Raw genomic sequence first — 20,717 nt, forward strand, 5'->3', positions numbered from 1 at the left:
ACGAAGGGCGTTTACGATCAACCTGGGAACAGAGCAGGTTTAAACCAACCAGGGCCAGGCTGCGCGAAGATCACTGGGTGGAATCGGTTCCGACGGCATTATTATCATTTCCGTTTTGGTTGAATTTTTGGAAAAATTACGGTTTTTTACAGAAAAAAAAACCTCCTATTTGTCACGTAGGGGTATTTTTCATGTCTCATAAGGTGAAAATTCCTTGATAACTTTCGGAAAATTGCTGGGCACTTTCAAAAGATTCCTAATGATCCCCTTTCCACCCAATTATCGCATCAGCGGTTAAAAGCCTTTGCGAGCCCACTAGAGGATGTCGAATTAAAAACGTGGGATAATGAACATAGTGCCCAAATAAATCTCACTGTTGGCGCTCGGCTAACAAAAGTGTCTCCTGTGCTGGAGGTTTACGACTCCGCGTGACAAGATAAAGTGCTACGTCGCTTCCTGGGCTCTTTACAAAGCTCTAAATTACTTAAAAAAGCGTCAAACATTACGCAAAATCACATAAAAATCCAATGCAGCATTGAATGCGATTGTTCAAGAGCCCTAGTTTTCGTATTCATCGGATGTGTTCAAAGCCACAACAAAGCTCGTCCGAGACCAAAAGCTTCGCCATATTGCCAAAATTGGAGATTCTCTCCGTATTAGCTCGAAGCAAAAACCCATTATTCTCAATTTTCCAAACATAAGCCTGTTACCTTACAAAGCAAATTGACTAAACTGTATTTTAACAGTCTTTTATCAACAGCGGCCGCTCCCAAGAGGACATTTTTACTGGACTTCTAGATAACACAAGGAGTTTCTAATTAGGGACTACCATTAGTGTTATGAGGCAAATATTCAAAAAAACCTACTAATTAGTGTCAACTTATAGGCCTGGGAGCGTTCGTGATATTAAAAATCGGACAGGAAAAAGTTACCCGGATGATAAGGTCTCTTTAGTAACGGTCAAACACTTACCTTAACAACTTGTGCTTGACCTAGTCTGGCGGCTACGTGCAGGGCGGCCTGACCGTGTAAATCCTGCATATCAAAGAGCGGCTCTGGGGATTGTTCGCTCGAGGTGCTTGCCAAAGACATCTGAAAAAGAATGGTGACACCCTAAAGAAGTTGAAATTTTACCACTTCCGAGGAAACTTAGATTTCCAGAGGAACTCTAAATCCGAGTGTCTTTCTAACTGATGTGCCTACACGACTTGCCTCCCGAATTTATTTTGTTCAAACGAGTGAATTCTTGGCAGAGAAGTCAATCATGGCAATTTGTTTCATTACCGTCTCTGGGAGCTTTTTAATATCAACATCTATTCGAACTCAAATAATAAAATGCAGTTATTTGCATTCTAATATCGTATCTTTAACCACTTTCGAGATCACGGTACTTCGCTGCACCCTGAATAAGAAAAGTTGTTTCTTTTACCGATAAACTTCTCATTAGCCACCACTGTGCAAATGCCGTCAAATTGTATTGAACGCCGTATATCCAGTATCGTACAGCACTCACCCTGCAACCCCAATTAGCAAAACGGGTCTTGGACGCACCTGACACGTACGTTGCGTCCTTGGTCCTCATGTCAGAACGTGCATCAGAAACGGATGATTATGTGCTATTACTTCTAAACTGATTTGAACCGGTTTAAAAACATTGTACCGTTGGCGTCATGCGCGACGTCATTTCGTTCACGTAATGTCGTACATGTACGTTCAAATAGTTTTCGAAAACAGTCGTGACACGTGTTTGAAACAAGAACAAAACTGATCCGAACTGACTAATCAATGCGTCCTTTTCGAAACTCTACGTTTACGTGGAGCAGAATACCATAGTGACGATGGAGGTCACATGTGGTCGGAAAATATTCCTCGTTGCGATTTTCTAGAAAATTCGACTATACGCCATTGAAATTAAGCCGGGAACGCCTATCTTTTCTCCTTTATTCGACTTTGATAACTGTTTCGTGTGCAATTTTGTTATATCTTTTGAATGTTCTCCAATTTCTTGGGCAATGTCGTAAAATATTGAAATATAGGTAAACCTCTCGTAGCGTTACGTGGGTTTAACACGATTTAACTGTGTATTTAACACGCTTTAACGCACAACACCCAACAGTTCGGCCAGATATTGATTGCAGCTACGCGTTTCTAGGCTTTATAAAGTAATTATCGGTTAATAGAATTAAGGTTTTTAATTGATTTTTTTAAAATTCGCCATTAATTTAAGACTAAATTGCTGCCTCGCTTAGGCATATTTAATGCCTAGCTGAGCACTGCCCCGATCAATATCGAATTTCGACACAAGATACTGAGGGTTTATTTTGACTCGGGAATAGAGTCATTGATCGGAACAGTGATGGCAGATAAGAATTTAAACAGACAAAATCGGAGGATTTTCTTGATTTTTTAGCACGATGTTGGATGATTATTGTCGAAAATTTACCGATTACATTTGAGGGTCCGTAAAAGGTTTGTTTTCCATGCTGTTAACGAGACAACCAGCAAAATTTCGTGAAATTTTTGAGGCACATGCCACGGACAAAGTTAATAAGTGAACATTTTTTGACGTCTCGAAAGATGTTCCATACGTCCGTTTTTCCATTTATTTTGTTCAGGAATAACACCTCATATACATAAGGTGTCCCAGCCATAGTACCAATGGGTATTGGGTGCTTGAGGGTAAAAAAGCATAGCAAATTCGGCTAAACTTGCCTACTATACGTGTAACAATTCCTTGTTTTTATTCTACACGGTGTCGAACTCATTTTCTCAATTCTGTGAACTGTATGTGTTTCTTAATCATTATGATCTCACATGGCTGCTATTTACGATACAAAAAGGCTTGTACTTTATATTATCTGATTTTGCACATGTGGTATCAAAGGTAAATTTCGAACGCGGCCCCATGAAACAATTGACAAGAGTTCTATGCCGACAATGCAAGTTTGTCGTCGACTACGTTCGAAAATGAAATTTTCAGACTGCTGGTACCTCGAAGTTTAACAAAAAATTATTATGAAAACGATTGAATTGTGATGTCTTGGCTCGTCATTCACTGTAGCATGGAAACCTCAATTATCGTCTTATCGAAGTGTCGCTGAAGTGCCATTAAATTTGCCATTATACAGTACACCCGTCGAAGGAGAAGGTAGATTTTGTTTTTTTTGTCCTTGTTTAAGTGTGATTTTACTTTCCCAATTAACTTTCCGTGTCACCATTAGGTAGAAATATCGCCTTTTATGATACGACCTATGAGGTGTACCTTCGCTGAAGGCGGGCTGCAAAGTTTTCTGCCTGTTGTTAACCGATATAAATTCTTAATTGATTCAGTCGGGTCCCAGCACGGCAACAAACAAGATTTTAGTCACGTGAAATAAAATGTTAATCGACAACGTAGCGATAGTCCTTTGCTTTTGGAGTTTTGAAAACTTTAAGATTAGTTTTCCATCGAGCTCTTAGTGAAGAGCGCATGTTCTTATCGATTAACGTCAAATTCGAGGGAAAAAACCTTAAAGTATAAGGACTACATGATGCTGCATTAAGATTCACAAAACTACCGCTAAAAAACATAAGATTTTCTGACCCGGCACCGCGCATGTTTGAATTCCTGAAGAAAAAGTAGCGTGAAATTTCTTTTCGAACGAGCATATTTTTTAATTTTTCTTCACGTTCGACGCAGACATTTTTGCGTAAAATTAACGTTTTCACAAAACTGATGTGTGTACTTCTATTCTGAGCCAAAAACCACCCGTTAACTAACCTACAATTACAACTTACATTCTATAAATCATTTAAGAGCAAAAAAGTTAATTTCAAGAAATTTTCAATAGTTGAACTATACAGGGCGTCCCAGTTATGAAGGTAGTAAATTCAACCACGTATGCTACGTTGAAAAATAAGTGTAGTTTGTTATGTAAATTATATGCCAAGAATGCTTCGTGACGAAAGCACGAGTGTAAGGCAGTCGATTATTCAAAGAATCCAATTGCGTATTGAACAGAATGGTGGCCATTTTGAACAACTCTTGTGAGAATGTCCCTCGTTGTTCTTTAGTTTCAACATTGAAATGGTCTTTATTTTTTTTTGCTTTGAAAACGTCGTACAAAGAAAAGTCAAGAGACTTTTTTTCTTTCTTAATAAACAAGAAATTCAGAAATAATTTATAACTTAACAAAAACCAGTGGCGTAACATTTTTTTCTTTAAAAATAACAAGCGGCTTGCCCGTACGCACGTCCCTGGTAGAACTAAAAACAATATTTTTATCGTAAAATACGCATTGCTATTAACTGTCAAACTCTACAAAATGTCATTAAAATGTCTATCGATATCTATCAAATATATATCTATCTCAAACGGTTTCGGACATATTCAAGAATTTGTGATTTTTTAATAAAACTTTAATACCCCGTACTTTCGTAACGAAGCATTTTTCGTATACAGGGTGTCCTCGAATTACGTGGCCAAAATAATACCGCAGATTGTTTGAGTGAAAATAAGTCGATTTAACTAAACTTCCCTCAGTCCAAAAGTTGATAATTATGGAGCTACAGGGTGTTAAAGTTGAAAAAAAAAATCACATTTTCTTTAATATCTTTCGATTTCTTTGAGTTAATTTCACGAAATTTCATATTTGAGGGTGTTTTAGGATACGAAATTCAAATTTATTAACGATTTAGTTGTTTCTTCTAGGGGGCGCCACAAACGACCGTTAGGACACATTTAAATCTCTGTAACTTTTTCGTGCCACGGTGTATATTATTTTGGTATTTAAAAACCTTTTTCCCTACCTTTTATACTTAGAAAAGGTATACTTTATTAACGTCGCTAGAAGCAACGGTTTTGGAAAAAAATGCATCTAAGCCTGATGATGCATGCAAATTACCTTAAAATTATTTTCCGTTAAAAAAAATTAAGTTTTTAAAAAATAATTATTAGTAAAGGTATAACAATAAGTTTTCAAAATCAGATATTATTAAATAGAAAACAAAAATAATAATTAACAAAAAAACAACAACAAGCGAGAATAACACTTACTAATTAATTAAATTAACTTATGTAAATTGTTGGTTTAATTTTTTTTCATTTAATCTGCTATCATAACAAATGTTCAAAGCGTTTACCATTTTCCTGTATGCATAAGTTCATCCTTTTTAAGAAATTACATTGTACTCTAAACAATATTTCAGGGGTATTCGTCAATAATTCCACTTCATGAATTATTCTTGCCTCCAATTCTTGTCGCGTATGAACTGGAGATGCATAAACTTTTGATTTCAAGGCACCCCATAAAAAAAAATCACAGGGTGTCAAGTCTGGTGATCGAGCCGGCCAATTCACAGGTGCATCACCTCCTCTTCCAATCCAACGTTGTGGGTATTCCTCATTTAAATGTTGCCTTACATTTAAAGTAAAGTGAGGAGGTGCGCCATCATGCATAAACCAAAGATCACGACGAAGGAGTAAAGGCAAATCTTCTAATAAGATAGGTAGAGTTTGTACTAAAAAGTTCAAGTAGTTATCACCATTCAGCGTATCTGGCATTACAAAGGGACCAACAATAAAATTATCTACTATTCCAGCCCAGACATTTACTTTAAATCGATGCTGATAATGAGTCACTGTTGTCTCGTGAGGATTTTCATAAGCATAAACATGTTCATAATGCATATTAAAAGTACCGTATCTAGTAAAAACAGTTTCATCTGCGAACAAAATTTTCTTACTAAAATTTGGATTTTCGATTCTTTTGTGGATTATAAACCGACAAAAATTTAAACGTTGAGCAGAATCCACGGGCAATTGTAGGTCTTGAACTTTTTGAATATGACAGGGGTGCAACAATTGTTCTTGAAAAACTTTATGAACTAGTGATTTCGAAACTCCCAATTGCAGTCCTACACCTCGTGTACTGCCCTTTGGCCTTTGGATTTCTTTGAACAGTATCCAAAACCTCTTCTTCCATTTCTACTGTACTTATTGTTCGTCCGCGTCCAGAATCTGCATGCCCAGGTTCAAACTTGCCATTTTCGCGGAGACGCCTTTCAATATTAACAAAAGTTTTCCGATTTGGAATTCTACGGAACGGATATTTTTCCTTGTAAACTCGTACACTTTTTTGACTATTACAACGGCAAAGTCCATAAACTAACAGCATATCCACCATTTCAGAATAAGTGAATTTATTGGCCATACTTATGGATGTTTACAGGAACAAGATGCGAAACTGAGAATAAAAACAAATTCAAGTGTTAAAATGTCAATTAAAAACATAGCCAACTGAGTTATTTACTCAAAAGCGCCAACGCAAATATGCAGCGCATTAGAATTATGCGTTTTTCTCCAAAACCGTTGCTTCTAGCGACGTCAATAAAATATACCTTTTCTAAGTATAAAAGGTAGGGAAAAAGGTTTTTAAATACCAAAATAATATACACCGTGGCACGAAAAAGTTACAGAGATTTAAATGTGTCCTAACGGTCGCTTGTGGCGCCCCCTAGAAGAAACAACTAAATCGTTAATAAATTTGAATTTCGTATCCTAAAACACCCTCAAATATGAAATTTTGTGAAATTAACTCAAAGAAATCGAAAGATATTAAAGAAAATGTGATTTTTTTTTTTAACTTTAACACCCTGTAGCTCCATAATTATCAACTTTTGGACTGAGGGAAGTTTAGTTAAATCGACTTATTTTCACTCAAATAATCTGCGGTATTATTTTGGCCACGTAATTCGAGGACACCCTGTATAATTTAAATAACAAACTACACTTATTTTTCAATGTAGAATACGTGATTGAATTTACTACCTTTACAACTGGAACACCCTGTATATGGGGTATTTCAAATTATAGTCGGGAAAATTTAACAAATTACAGAACTCAGAAAAATAATGAAAACATTTCATTTGAACTGGTATGTTTTGAGCTTTCGTACCTAAACACAGAGTGTTAAAGTTCCAGATTTGTTTTTATTTCACAGTAGCCTATGTTTTTCAGATATCAACGTAGATTTTTGCACGTACACTACACTAATTAAAACCTACACGATTTAATTTAACAAGTGGCTGTGAAAATGTACAGGGTGCCACTTCTTCGGGAGTCGAGCCTCATTTTACTATCGATAATTTTTTTGCGGAGCACCACTTATCTTTAGTGGTCCACGTTTTGAATTCCTTATTCAATTTAGAGACCTTTTTGCCACTTGGATTCTTTTCGCATCTGTTGCCGTCTTTCCGGCACTTTCAAATATACCAGCGAATGCACACTAATTTGATATTGTTTTTAATAGACCAGCGAGACTTCGCGATTAATTGCTTTAAAGAGGCAATTGAGCAATTTCAATTAGATCGAAACAGATTTTCATTGCGACTTGTTAAATCAAATCGCGTATCCTCTCAATAGCACCTATACACCCCAAGCTAAAATCTAAAAAACATAGGCAATTATGAAATTTAAAAAATTACAATTATTTGAAATTTTAACGCCCTGTATATCGATAACTAAGCCTTAAAACGGACAAGTTCATATGAAATTGTCTAATTATTTTTCCGAGTTCTATGGTTTATTAAATTTACCCGATTAAAACCTAAAGCACCCTATGCAGGGTTATTCAGATTCGACGCTCATCATTGAGATCTCAGTAACCATAAGAGATACGAGGTGGATTAGATTGGGGCGAAGTTGTACAATATGGAGCTCAATAAAATGCCCTTTCAAAATTTGGAAAATTACGATTACTTCCGGAGATATCCGTAAAAAACCGAAATTTTGAAAAAGCGTTTCATTTCTTTTCTGATGTTATTTGAAAAGATAATTAAAAACGAATGGCACATTATAATTGCCACTTTTTATCTTCTACAAAATAGTGAAATCATATTTGAAATTTGACGTTTAGATTTCCTGCAACCTGCAATTTGATGAAAATATTTAAAACAATTATTTTGCTAAGAGTGTTTTGGAAAACAAGAACAAGGATACTATGAAAACAATTACTGTCACAAATACAGGGTGAGTCGGGAGGATCGTGTCAAACTTCAGGAGCGTGTTGTACATGAAAAATAAATGTAAAAAAACTCAAATGTTGTTATCCGATTTTCGTTTGTTTACAAGTTATAGCGTAAATAAAATTAAAACATAAAATTAAAAAAATTTATAAATTTCATAAGAAATTCCATAAATGAACGTTTGGATATCATAGTAAATGTTCAAAAATATTGCCATTAACTTCTAAACATTTTCGGCTTCGTCTATGAAGAGCATTCGTTACGCTCCTGATTGTTTCATGTCTTTCTTTAATAGCAGCTGCAGCATTTCTAATGCGTTGAACTAGTGCATCTTGAGTGTCCACTTTTACTCTGGGCACTTCAGTTTCAAACCAACCCCACAAACAATAGTCTAGTGGTGTGAGGTCTGGAGACCTTGGAGGCCAACTAATAGGGCCACCACGACCAATCCAACGTCCAGGAAACGTTTCGTCTAAATGTTGCTTAACCTAGTTAAAAAAATTTATTTACGTTATAACTTGTAAACAAACGTCCAGGAAAGGTACGTTTATGGTAAATAGAATCCTAGTTAAATAATTTTATTTACGCTATAACTTGTAAACAAACGAAAATTGGATAACAACATTTGAGTTTTTTTACATTTATTTTTCTTGTACAATACGCTCCAGAAGTTTGGCACGATCCTCCCGACTCACTCTGTATAATTGATACATTAGTTATCCGAGATATTTGAAGTTTGATATCCCTTTACTGTGTTTAAATAAAAATGAGTTTTATGAATGAAGAAAATCGGGATATGTTAAGACTTTATTTCATTAATCACCGAAATTCCATGCGAACGACTGAAGTATACTTTCAAGAATTTCCGGACAGGCGACAACCACATTACTCCTATTTTTCCAGGTTGGAACGAAATTTAGTTGAATATGGTTCTTTTCAAAAGTCAAAAAACAATTTGGTACTAAAATTAGCGAAGAAGATGCTAATCGAGTTTTGGAACAGGTTTATTTTTAAAACAAAAGCATAAATTTACGTACTAGTATTAAAAACAATTTCAGGTTAACGTCCATCCGAGAAAATCTACAAATGAAATAGCATTTGAGCTATATTTACCACAGACTAAAGTTTGGAAAATACTGAATAAAAATTAAAAAAAAGAAGATGAAGCACCTCCCCACAACCTAAAGGGGGTAAGGAATTTCCTTAACAACGAATTTCCTGGTCGATGGATTGGAAATCGTGGTGTAATAGAGTGGCCCGCGAGGTCACCTGACCTATCGCCCCTTGATTTTTACTTATGGGGAACGTTAAAAAATATAATTTACTCCGAACCCATACAAGATTTAGAAGACTTGCGGACAAAAATTATCAATGCATTTGCAACATTAAGACGACGTGACATCAGTCGTGCTATTAATAATATTGAACAAGAGGGGGGCATATTTGAACATTTGTTGTGACGTTTTATTTATTTATACGTTTAAGATTATTTTTAAGTTAATAAATTTAAGAAAACATTTATGTTTGATACATCATTTCATTAAAATTTAAAAAAAGTGGCAATTGTATTTTCCAAATTTTGAAAGGGCATTTTATTGAGCTCCATATTGTACAACTTCGTCCCAATCTAATCCACCTCGTATCTCTTAGGGTTACTGAGATCTCAATGATGAGCGTCGAATCTGAATAACCTTGTATACATGGTTATTCACCCAACCCGTACGTTAAATGTTCACTGTGATCTAAAAGTAATGTAAATTTGAAATTAAGTTAATTTCGACGTGTACAATTTTTTGAAAATATTTTCAACTTTCCATTACTTCCGGTTAAACCGGAAGTATCTGTCAACTTACTTGTTTTAAATGGGACCCCCGGCATATTATATTATTTTTAGGTTCTGCGTAATATTTCAGATACATTTTCGTAATAACCTTCTGTACTTAGCCTTTACCATTTTTTTAGATATTCGACCCTGAATTAAAAACATGCCCCCGTAATGACCTATTTTAACGTTATATTTCTCCGCACTTATTAAAGGTATAATCTTCATATTTTGCCGAATATCGATGCGGAGTCTTAAGTTTATACTTTTGCTATTTATACAGGGTGTTTCCTAACTACGTGTAAAAAATTTAAAGGCGTGATCCTCGACTGATTTTGAGTCAAAAATATCTAATAAACATATGTCCGCAAATGCCTTGTTTCCAAGATACAGGGTGTTGACTGAAAGACGTTGAAAAAGGTTTTAAAGGTTTCTAAAGGTTTGGCGGTATTTACTAACTTGTTTATTGTTAGTTTTTTTGCTACTTCCACTACTATAAACAAGATAGTCAGTGTTATTTTGGTGTTTTACTCTCTAAAGTGAAAGAACTTAGTTTTTTGTCCCAAAAATCAGATTATACCTCAGTTTTGAAAATTTTTCAAATGCCTAATTACAATCAAGAAATGGCCAATATGATTTTTGTTTACGGCCTTGCTGATGGTAATTGTCTTTTCTAAAATTCAAACACCCAAATTGAGTAATTTTGGAAATAAATCTCTTTTTCTTGTCACATTTCAACACCCTGTATCTTGGAAACAAGGCATTTGCGAACATATGTTTATTAGACATTTTTGACTCAAAATCAGTCGAGGATTACGCCTTTAAATTTTTCACACGTAGTTAGGAAACACCCTGTATAACTTAGTAATTCACAGGGTGTCCAAAATTCAGCTCCTAACAGTTACATTTTTGAAGTCGCTAAAGTCGATTTTTTCAAATGGGACACCCCATAACTTTAAGCAGTATCAAGTAGAGAATGGAATTCACTATCCAACTGTATTAGAGTTACTTATACTTAATCCACTACTGGTAGTACATATTAATTCTGGCAAATTTTTAATTCTTACGTAGCTGATCATGGAAACATAAACAATGTGTATGTTTTATCCTAGACGACAGTTATTGAAAAACTGAGAAAGTTATTACAAACTTTACCAGAAGGAACATATACTACTAGAGTACTGCCAGTTTCGCATAATTAAACACAATTATTTCGAAAATGGTTTGGAATAAGTATGGGTAACCCCGATACGGTTTAATAGAGAATTACATTCTTTACTCGGTACTGGTTGAAGTTATGATTTTATTTCAAAAATTGACCTTTGCAACTTCAAAAATAAGAATGTTGGGAGTTTAATTTTGGACACTCTATGTAATACTAAGACATATAAACAGCAAGAGTGTGAATCTAAGACCATGTATTGACATTCTGCGTAATATGAAGATTATGTCTTTAATAACTGCAGAGATATGCAATATTAAAATTGATCGTTACGGAGGGACGTTTTAATTCAAGGTAGCATATCTCAAAAACGATTAGGGTTAAGTATAGAGACATCATGCAGGAAATGCGTCTGAAATATTACGCAGAATCCAAAAATAAAATAATATATTAGAGGTGCCATTTGAAATAAGCAAGTTGACAGTTACTTCCGGTTGAACCGGAAGTGACAGGTTGTCGAAAATATTTTAACAAAATAGTGCACGTCGGAGCTAGCTTCACTTCAAATTTTTAAATTAGTAGCAGTTTTGGATTGTGGTAAACCTTTAATGACCAGATTGGGTGAACGACCCTGTAGTGAAATTTGAGTATGAAAAAAATTTGTCTCGGCACGCAACGCGAAATGGACAACAAAATAGCGGATGATCTCATTCGAGTACAGAATTCAAAAACCAGTCGATTACGGAAAGTATTCGGGCAATTCGAGTATTTGAACGGGCCGATTATCCTCGAACTCGCGTTAGTTTTGGTAGCCAAGTATCCGTTCATTAGAAAAGGCGATTTAAAAAAAAGGCCTTCAATCCGGGGATTCCAGGGACGATACGCGAAACCGACTTTTCTTGACCTGGGTTTTAGCCATTTACAAACATACACAAAATACCCAGACGCGAAGCAGAAAAAAACACAACCAATTTTAACTTCCTGCGAATAAATCAACCAGTCGTTCATCGAAGCCTTTTTTCCCCATTACGGCCACTACGAGTGCAGAACAGCTGTGCACCAGACCGATATCGTTTACAATGACATAAATTCTAATTGTTGTTCAACTCGGTCCACTCTTTTATCAATTGAGAGATAAAAACTATTCCGGCTACTCGCCTATCTCAAACATGACATTCACTTCATATATGCAATGAGTTGATATCGCTAGATGACCGCTAAGTGTTTCGTTACGCAACGTGCGGTTGTCCGTCAACAGAATGTTAATTGTAAGGCCATTTTTCGTGCCGACATACATATTTAATTGAGCCTATCTTAATTAGCATCTGCGATTAATCCGCAGCTTTGTCTAAATGAAAAAATGACGCATTGTCTACAAGGGGAAAAATGGTCACCCACAATGGGGTATTCTGTGAAAACGCCGATATTAGTTGGAAAACGAAGTTTTTCGCGTTCCTGGCAGTTACATGTTTTACGTGAGCGTGAGAATCAATGTCAGGAGAATAAAATATTTAGTTGGAATTATGTAAATATGTTTCAGGAATGCAGGTCTATTTATGAAAATACAATTAAACCTGGCGCATTTTGAAAAGCTCCCCACCCGCTGTATTTATAGAAGTGCAAATTAAAAAAAGATAAAAATATTGGGACCTATTGACCTTCGAGTGGAGGGGGAAGACGAAGAACAACCGAAGATCCCACCCTCGATCGACGATGTCGTAGGGGTGGCAACTTTTTTTTTTTTTTTTTTTTTTATAGAAAATGCGGGTCAAGTGATCCATCAGCTAAAGGGCGTTCAAATACTCTAAACGACTGCGCAAAAATTTTGTTCTCTTTAACCCATTAGCGCCCAAATTATTTTGTCGTGAAAAAATGTCCTGCTTTCTTTACGAATTAGTCTTTTAGCATCATATTTGAAAATTCATCTTGAAATGTATCTTTTTTTCAGCGATTTTTTTAAAAAAAGGTGATCTATATATAGATCACTGGGATGTGCCGTATACTTTTTAATTTTATTTTTGGTTAAATTATTTAGGCGTTAAATTCATAAATTTTATTTTTTACAAAAACTATTTAATAAAAAAAATACAAAAACTAAATAAACTGTAAGTACAGGTCTACTTATTGTGCCAATTAGGAAAGCAAAGAGTACACAAGGTAACATTACATTTGTCACAAAATGTTAACTGAAGACCATCGTACGAATGCAGTTCTCGCTGCATACTTAACCACCTGCATAAGCTAACCTTATGTCCCAATAAAAATTGTTTTAATAAACAAATTTATGTCATAAAGGTTGTTTATTTTCTGCGATCTATATATAGATCACTGGACGCTAATGGGTTAAATCAAATTTAGTGAAAAAAGTTACTCGTTCCGTGGCATTATTAAGGGAAGAGCCAACAGGATTGGACACCCAATGTTGGGCGAGGGTTTATTATTAGGTTGGTAGAAAAATAATTTCGTTTTTGCATTTTCGATTTTTACAGCGCGATATTGGAATAAATTCTTTGTGAAACACTGTGCTACATGTCACTTAAAAACGTTAGGCTTTTTCCTATACTTTAGTAATAAACAGTGCGTGCGCAGTGCCCCTTTACAGTTTAGTTAGAGAACTTCAATCAAGATGGAAAAGAAGCAAATTCGGACGATTTTCTCATACGAGTTTGAACTGGGTACTAAAGCAACGGAAACGGCTCGAAAAAGTAATAATGCTTTTGGTCTTGATACTGTTCATGAACGGGCGGTACAACTTTGGATTAAGAAGTTTCGCGGTGGAAATGAAAACCTCGAAGATCAAAAAGGTCGTGGGCGTCCATAGGTAATTGACAATGACCAGTCGAAGGCCCCAGTCGAAACAAACCCCCGCACAGCTATTAGAGAGCTTGCGGAAGAATTAGGCATAACCCATCCAAGAGTTCTAGACCATCTGTAACGGCTTGGAAAAACAAAAAAGCTCGACAAACGGGCCCCCCACGAACTGAACGAAAAGCAAAGAAATCGTCGTTTCGAAGCGTCGTCGGCACTCATTTTGAGCAACAAAAACGACCCGTTTCTTGATCGCATTGTGACGTGTGACGAGAAATGGATCCTCTACGACTAACCGTCGACGTCCAGTTTAATGGTTGGACCACGATCGAGCTCTACAGCACTTCCCGAAACCACATTTGCACCAAAGGAAGGTCGTGGTAAGTGTGCGGTGGTCAGCTGCCGGTCTGATTCGTCACAGCTGCCTAAATGCAGGCGAAACCATCACAGCAGACAGATATATTGTCAGCAAATTGATGACATGCATCAAAAACTACGGCACGTCTCCCCGGCATTGGTCGATAGAAAAGGCCCAATCGACACTACAGAAATTGGATGACCTTGGCTGTGAGACTTCGCCCCATCCGCCATACTCTCCAGACCTGTCACCTACCGATTATCATTTTTTGAAGCACCTCGACCTCTTCCTACGCGACAAATGCTTTAAACACCAAGAGGATGCCAAAGACCCCTTCAACGACTTCATCGTCTCTCGGACTTCGAAATTCTGTGCTTCCGGTATACATAAACTTGTTTCACGTTGACAAAAGTGTATTGATTCGAATGGTTTTTATTTTGATTAGTAAAATGTATTATAAGTTGAGTGGTATGTTAAGGGTTCAAAAACGAAATACATTTCCAACAATATGGTACCTTTTCATATTAAGTTTTACTGGTTCGAGCGTTTCTTAACAGTAATTTTTCTGATAGGAAGATTGGGAGAAAAGGCATCATTAAATGATCAACTAGACCTCCCAATCTTATACCTCTCGACTTATTCCGTTGAGGATGCCTTAAAAACGTGGTTTGCGTAACTCCTGTACAGGATCTTCAAGTATTACGCCGAAGAATTGTAGAAACTTGTAACGTTTCACAAGAGATGTTTGAAGAAGTACTACAAGAACTTGAAGACCGTTTGCATCATTGCACGGACGATGATGGAATGCATTTCGATCGTTTATTGAAAAATTAAGAATTATGAAAAAATTTGAATGGAAAAAACCGAAATTTCGGCACTATTGTTTAGAGAATTGGAAGGCTTTTACAATGCTGTGTCATTTGAACCGTGTTCCCTATTAAAAAAAAATGAAGATATTCGAACTTCTGTGATATTGTTGGTCGGGAGTGAGAACTTCTTTCATTCTTCGTTATCTCTCATTAAGGTCAATGCGTCTCAGCATATTTATCTTTAAATGACGTATCTGAGAAATCTGGAGGGTGACAAGTTTTTTAAATACACCCGGTATAATACAGGCCCTTGGGGAAGCTTAAATGCACTGTGTGCCAGAACAAAATGTCCAGCATGGAAATCTCGTAAACGGTAATAGATACAGACTTCGATCAATGAGAGAAAAGTGGCGCATTTGTTCTCGATAAAACGACATAACATTTACAGGGGCACTATTTAGGAAACAATTTGATGACAATTCTTGACAATGCAATAATATAGAAAGCAATCAAGATTGTCTTGCTGAGGCCTATAAAGAAACTACAGTGGAAAAGTGATTTTAATTTTCACCTACATCTTGTCATAATTTGGGAAAAAATTACAAAAATATTCGAAAATATCAGTCGCTAAGTTACTTCCTTGAATGCGTCACTTTTCTCCCATTTGACAAAGTCTGTAATTATTACCGTTTACGAGATTTTCCACGCTGATCATCCCTGAATTTCCGGACAAATTCAGAAAAACCGAATATCTCATTTCACAATAAAAAGCGGAGGGTATCGCGCAAAAATTACTTCCTACGTCTTATGAGCCACCCTGTATATTCGAAAATATTGCATGGTCGAACGACTCCTCTACCCTATAATTTTTACGTTTAATTTTTTGATGTCGTTAACGTCAAAAACGAGATGCGATCTATGCCACACTCAAGGGTACCCTGCATATCAGCGTGGTCTTGTCAAAAATCAACGTTGTAGATTTTCCCATTTAGAAGGGGTTGACCCCTTTAAGAGAACCTGCCATAACCGCAGTGAGCTACTGAAGAACTTAAAATTCAATGTATTTATTTGAAAAGAAGGGAAATGCCCTGTCACTATTTCGGAAAATACTGGAACCATCTGGGCAACATTTGACAATTTTATGGGCCAAAAAGTAGTTTAAATTAGGCAGTGGTGACGTTGTTACTGACAGATCCGCTCATAAACGAACTTTTTTTTTTACTAATTGGTGTTCTATTGAAAATAAGAGAGTCACTCGTCTCATTATTGGATTTCACCACTAAATTAATAGTCTCGGTCCCAAAAAAAAACGATAAAAGCGCTAAATTTTGCTCAGACTATTGCAATATTTCCCGGGACAACATGCGCGTTTCTTGTGCACCCTGTATAAGGAGTCACCTCCAAAACAGCAAAAGTAACAATAGTAACAAGTCGCTTACTTCTTGGATGACCCACATCGAAGTTGGCACTTTTGCAGCATTCAAATTCAAAGCAGAATGAAATTTTTAAAAATGTAAAATTTTTCGTAAAAATGCAAAAACTATGAAAACTAAAATCTTCCTATCTAGGAGATTCGGGAGGTCGTCTCGGAAGATAGCCCCGCCGTGTCTTCTCAGGCAGCTTAATTGAAAAAAATCTTCAATCACAATAAATCTCGCTGCCGATTCTCCCTAATTACCCGCGAATTAAAACAAAGATACCATTTATGTTAATATAACCATCAAGAGTGGCAGGCTACAATGCAAAGAACTCGACAAGCACCATTGAAATCGCGCAATTAAGTATCTCACAAGAATGCTAAATACTGCCTCGAGCGTTCCAATGAAAGCGGTTTGATGTATGTGCATTCGTGTCATCTGGTTAAATAATTGTTGCCTTTATGTAACGCCACGCTTCGATGTGGGTGTCTTATTGCTTGATTTTTTCTCCAGTTTCGTAGGCGATTAGGTGTTGATCCAAGAACAACTTACGCTGAATTTTTCATATTTCACCGCACTCGCGAAATGTTTTTTTTTTTTTTTGCACGACACACAATGCTAGTCCTTTCACCGTTCCCGCGAGATAACGAAATCGCTCTGAACCGCCTAAAAACAAACTATTAGATCCGCCCGTCCCATAAACAAATATGTTGTAAAGCGGTTAGCTGTTGGCGATGTACCGGCATATTTATGGTATTATAAACACCTTGGAAGTTTAAGTTAACTTATTAATACGCCTAAGAACTAACACGCGACGCAAATATCTACCGTTACCGCTCACCGAGAACTGCGGACTACAAAGTATTTTCGCCTCCAATCAAGGTATAATACGCAATCATGACTAATGACTACTACTTTCTTGTTAAGAGTCATTTTTCCTTGTAGAAAAACTTCTGACTACAAATCACTGGGGAGAATCGAAACACTTTGAAGTGTCATCATTTCATTATGGCAATAAATGAGTGCATCTCAGAATCAGTCTTTGACTTGAGGTGTTTCCGCATTTTACGCAGTAAAAATAGATATGGGCCCCTTAAGAGGACGGAAATAACCGCAGCAGACATGTTATTAAGTGTTACATTTGGGAATTTTTCTTTTCGGAGATGTTACAAACAAGTTGCAGTTAATTGCGACTTAAGGACTCATTTGGTTGCGTCACAGACTGAAAATCCCACGTATGAAACACGCATTATATTAAAAACGCTTATACAGGGTGTAACATGTCGTCATGGAGATATTTCAGGGGGGCGATAGTAATCTGCAAAACAATGAAACAATGCTATTAGACCCAGTCAGAAACGCACCATTTCAGACGTACAGGGTGGCAAAGTTTCATATTTTCCGTCTGCCTCGCGCACGAAGGTAGCCCCAAGAGGCATTTGACCTAACATTCACAGAAAAGAAATTGGAAAATATTGCATTATTTCTCGACATAGTCTCCTTTGAGATTGACGCATTTTTCCCAGCGACGTTCTGTGACTTCAATACCCCGTTTGTTGTAAGAAGCTTCGAATGTTTCAAAACCGTCATCAACCTCGGACTCCACCTCTTCATAAATGGCAAATCTCTTTCTGCCAAGCCATTTCCTCAAGATTAGAAATAGAAAATAATCTACGGGGGCCAAATCTGACAATTAGGGTGGGTGAGCAGAACTGTTCGAAACCGAATTGATTGATTTTGGCCATTGCGATGACCGAAGTGTGGACTGGTGCATTATCTTGATGAAACAAGACCTCCTTTTTCGCCAAATGAGGTCGTTTTTCCTAATTTCTTCGCTCAAAAGCTGCAATAAATTTGTATAATATTCTCCATTCATTATTTCTCCTTTAGGAAAATGGCCAATAAACATTATCCCACATGTATCCCGAAAAATTGCCGTAGTCGCCTTTCCTGAACCCGAAACGGTTTTCACCTTTTTTGGAGCCGATTCTCCCTTTTGAGTTCATTGTTTTAAGTGCTCTTTCATCTCATGTGTGAAATGATGGATCCATGTTTTATCCATTGTTACGAATCGACGTGGAAGCTGGGCTTTATTGCTGCGAATCTTTACCCAACACTCCCTTGAAACATCCTCACGGTGCTGTTCTTTTTCAATTGTGAGTGGTCGCAGCACGTAACTTGCGTGCAGCTTTCTCATATCCAAATGTTTGGTCAAGATGCGACGTACAGTACTTTTTGAAATGGTTATCTTCCAGTACTGTTTTGTGGATTTTTATTAGATTTACGCACCTCGCCGGTCCATATCCAAAAAGGAATAAATAATAATATTAGGTTTCACTTCGTGAAGTAAACGTCCGGACTCATAAGTATATACATGACTAGATAAAATAAACAAAAAAAGGGGAAATGGGAAATGCGGCACCACATAAGAAAGGGGTCATTAATTAGTCTTTGCATAGATCTTGCCCATGCAATACAAAATGAAGTAGGGCTCCAGCTTGTATTACCAACTTGTGCTGTGTTTTATTAACCATCGATTTTCGTTCCTTATCCAAGAATTTTCACCACAATATCTGGAGTAGTCAGATCTGGAGTGTCATTGGGTCCACCACTATGGACTTCCTCCTGGCCACTTGTACGCGTGTGCTTAAACTCTGCCACCCAATATTTTACAGATGTTAACGAAGAACTGAACTCCCTCAGAGCAGAATGTGAATATGCTTTGTTGTTTAATAGGCTAAGACCTTTCAAATGAAAGTATTGAATGATATATCGATAAATAATTTTCGGGAATTTCTGAGACTATCCTCGTACCTACGCATGCTTTAAGTTAAATTTCTGAATTTTCGTACACCTATTTCCTTAAAACCCTCTACAACAAAATACCGAAATCATCGATAGCCATATACAGGGTGTTGTGTTTTTTTGGATGACGTACTACTTTATGTTTGCACCATTCACTTATTCTTACTGTAACTTCCATTCTGTGAACATTTGGTACTGTGCTGACTTGAAATGTTGTGTCGACCGAATCTCGTAAGTCTGCAAATTGCAGATCTTCTGTCAGAATTCGCTGCAAATTACCGCGGGCAACCCCCAATTATTGGGAAGCGAATCGAGGTGGAAGGACTCTGGCACGAACACTCCCTAAGTGCTGCAATGTTTTCATTAGAGTGAGCTTCATTAGACATATTTCTTTTCGGTTTAAGCTGACTTAATCGTTTCAATTTTTTGATTAATCGGACCACTGTATTGCGAGAAGGTGCATTGCGGTGGTCGAAAGGTCCACATTTTTTGAATCATCTCCGCGAAACTCTCAGTAAATTGGTCATGAATTTTCACAATTTCTATGCATTCAGTGCCTGCTTAATTCTCGCTCAATCAATGATTAAACTTGACAGCAGTCCAAATACAACGCAGTACGAACGACAAGAGAAAAATGGTGTTAAATTCAAAATAACCGATCCTAATGGGATACCCAAAATAACCGGTAAGCTGTTGGAAGTTATCACCAACTTACTAAAATGAATCGGTCACGCCTTGCTTTACACATTAACATATTACTCGAACTCAATGCAAATATATAAAAACCGATCAAACACGTCTGAACCGCCCGCCATCTAAGCAAAATTCACTCACCTGACTCTCATACTCGCAGCCAGCAACGTCCTGCTGCTCCACAGCTCCGGCCTCCAACAGCAATTTCAGGACCTTCTGATCCGTAGGTAGAAAAGCTCCGAAATTGACGCCGGCCATTTCATTGCCCTCCAGCAGACATTCCTCGACGTTACAACCACTGTTGACCAGCCACAACACGGTTAAAGTGTGTAGATCTAAGATCGGGTGTTGGTTGGTTTTGCTGTTCAGAACTCCCTCCAGCATGGTGCAAGAGGTAGCTGTATTGTTGAGGGAGGAGGCGGTATTCGTGTAGTCGGCCACCAGGAGGTTGTTCTCGCAGCTGGTTGTCATGTCGGTATCTTTCGGCTGGAAACAAAACATTCAGCTGTGGGAGGGTTTGTCGGGAAGAAGTAGGAACATCCATGAAAAAAATCTGTCTTAAGGTTAAACTCACCTGATTGGACTTCTTCTTCAGCTTGTTAACTTCGGCATAAATAGGATCCTTCTCAGAAGCCGGGCTTTTTAAATTGATATTTTCAAAGTTCGTCTCCAATTTGACTTCAAAGCTGGTGCTATCCAAATTATTCTGACTGGCCTCCGTGTCCGCAAAACTGCTCTCCAAAGTCTCCACGTTGTTAATTTCAAACGCCAACTCCTTCTCGTAGGTTTTAGTAAGTTCCTGAAACATCCTCTGAATTCTTCTCGTCGTTAACCTTCA

The 20,717-nt window shown here is 37.1% G+C and overlaps 1 protein-coding gene across 3 annotated transcripts in view; it reads right to left on the reverse strand.

Moving 5' to 3' along the window:
* Positions 1 to 20,717, reverse strand: part of LOC136345167 (ankyrin repeat domain-containing protein 50) — a 33,503-nt gene that overhangs the window by 7,523 nt on the left and 5,263 nt on the right. For 2 of the 3 annotated variants that reach the window (XM_066293220.1, XM_066293221.1), the window contains exons 3-6: positions 20,454 to 20,678; positions 20,021 to 20,365; positions 973 to 1,092; positions 711 to 794 (exon numbers count right to left, since the gene is read on the reverse strand). In XM_066293220.1, coding sequence (XP_066149317.1) covers positions 711 to 794; positions 973 to 1,092; positions 20,021 to 20,365; positions 20,454 to 20,678 — 774 coding nt within the window. The remainder of the gene's footprint in view (positions 1 to 710; positions 795 to 972; positions 1,093 to 20,020; positions 20,366 to 20,453; positions 20,679 to 20,717) is intronic. The other variant, XM_066293222.1, reaches the window with a different exon arrangement.

Source organism: Euwallacea fornicatus, chromosome 18, assembly GCF_040115645.1.
Source record: "Euwallacea fornicatus isolate EFF26 chromosome 18, ASM4011564v1, whole genome shotgun sequence".
NCBI lineage: Eukaryota > Metazoa > Arthropoda > Insecta > Coleoptera > Curculionidae > Euwallacea > Euwallacea fornicatus.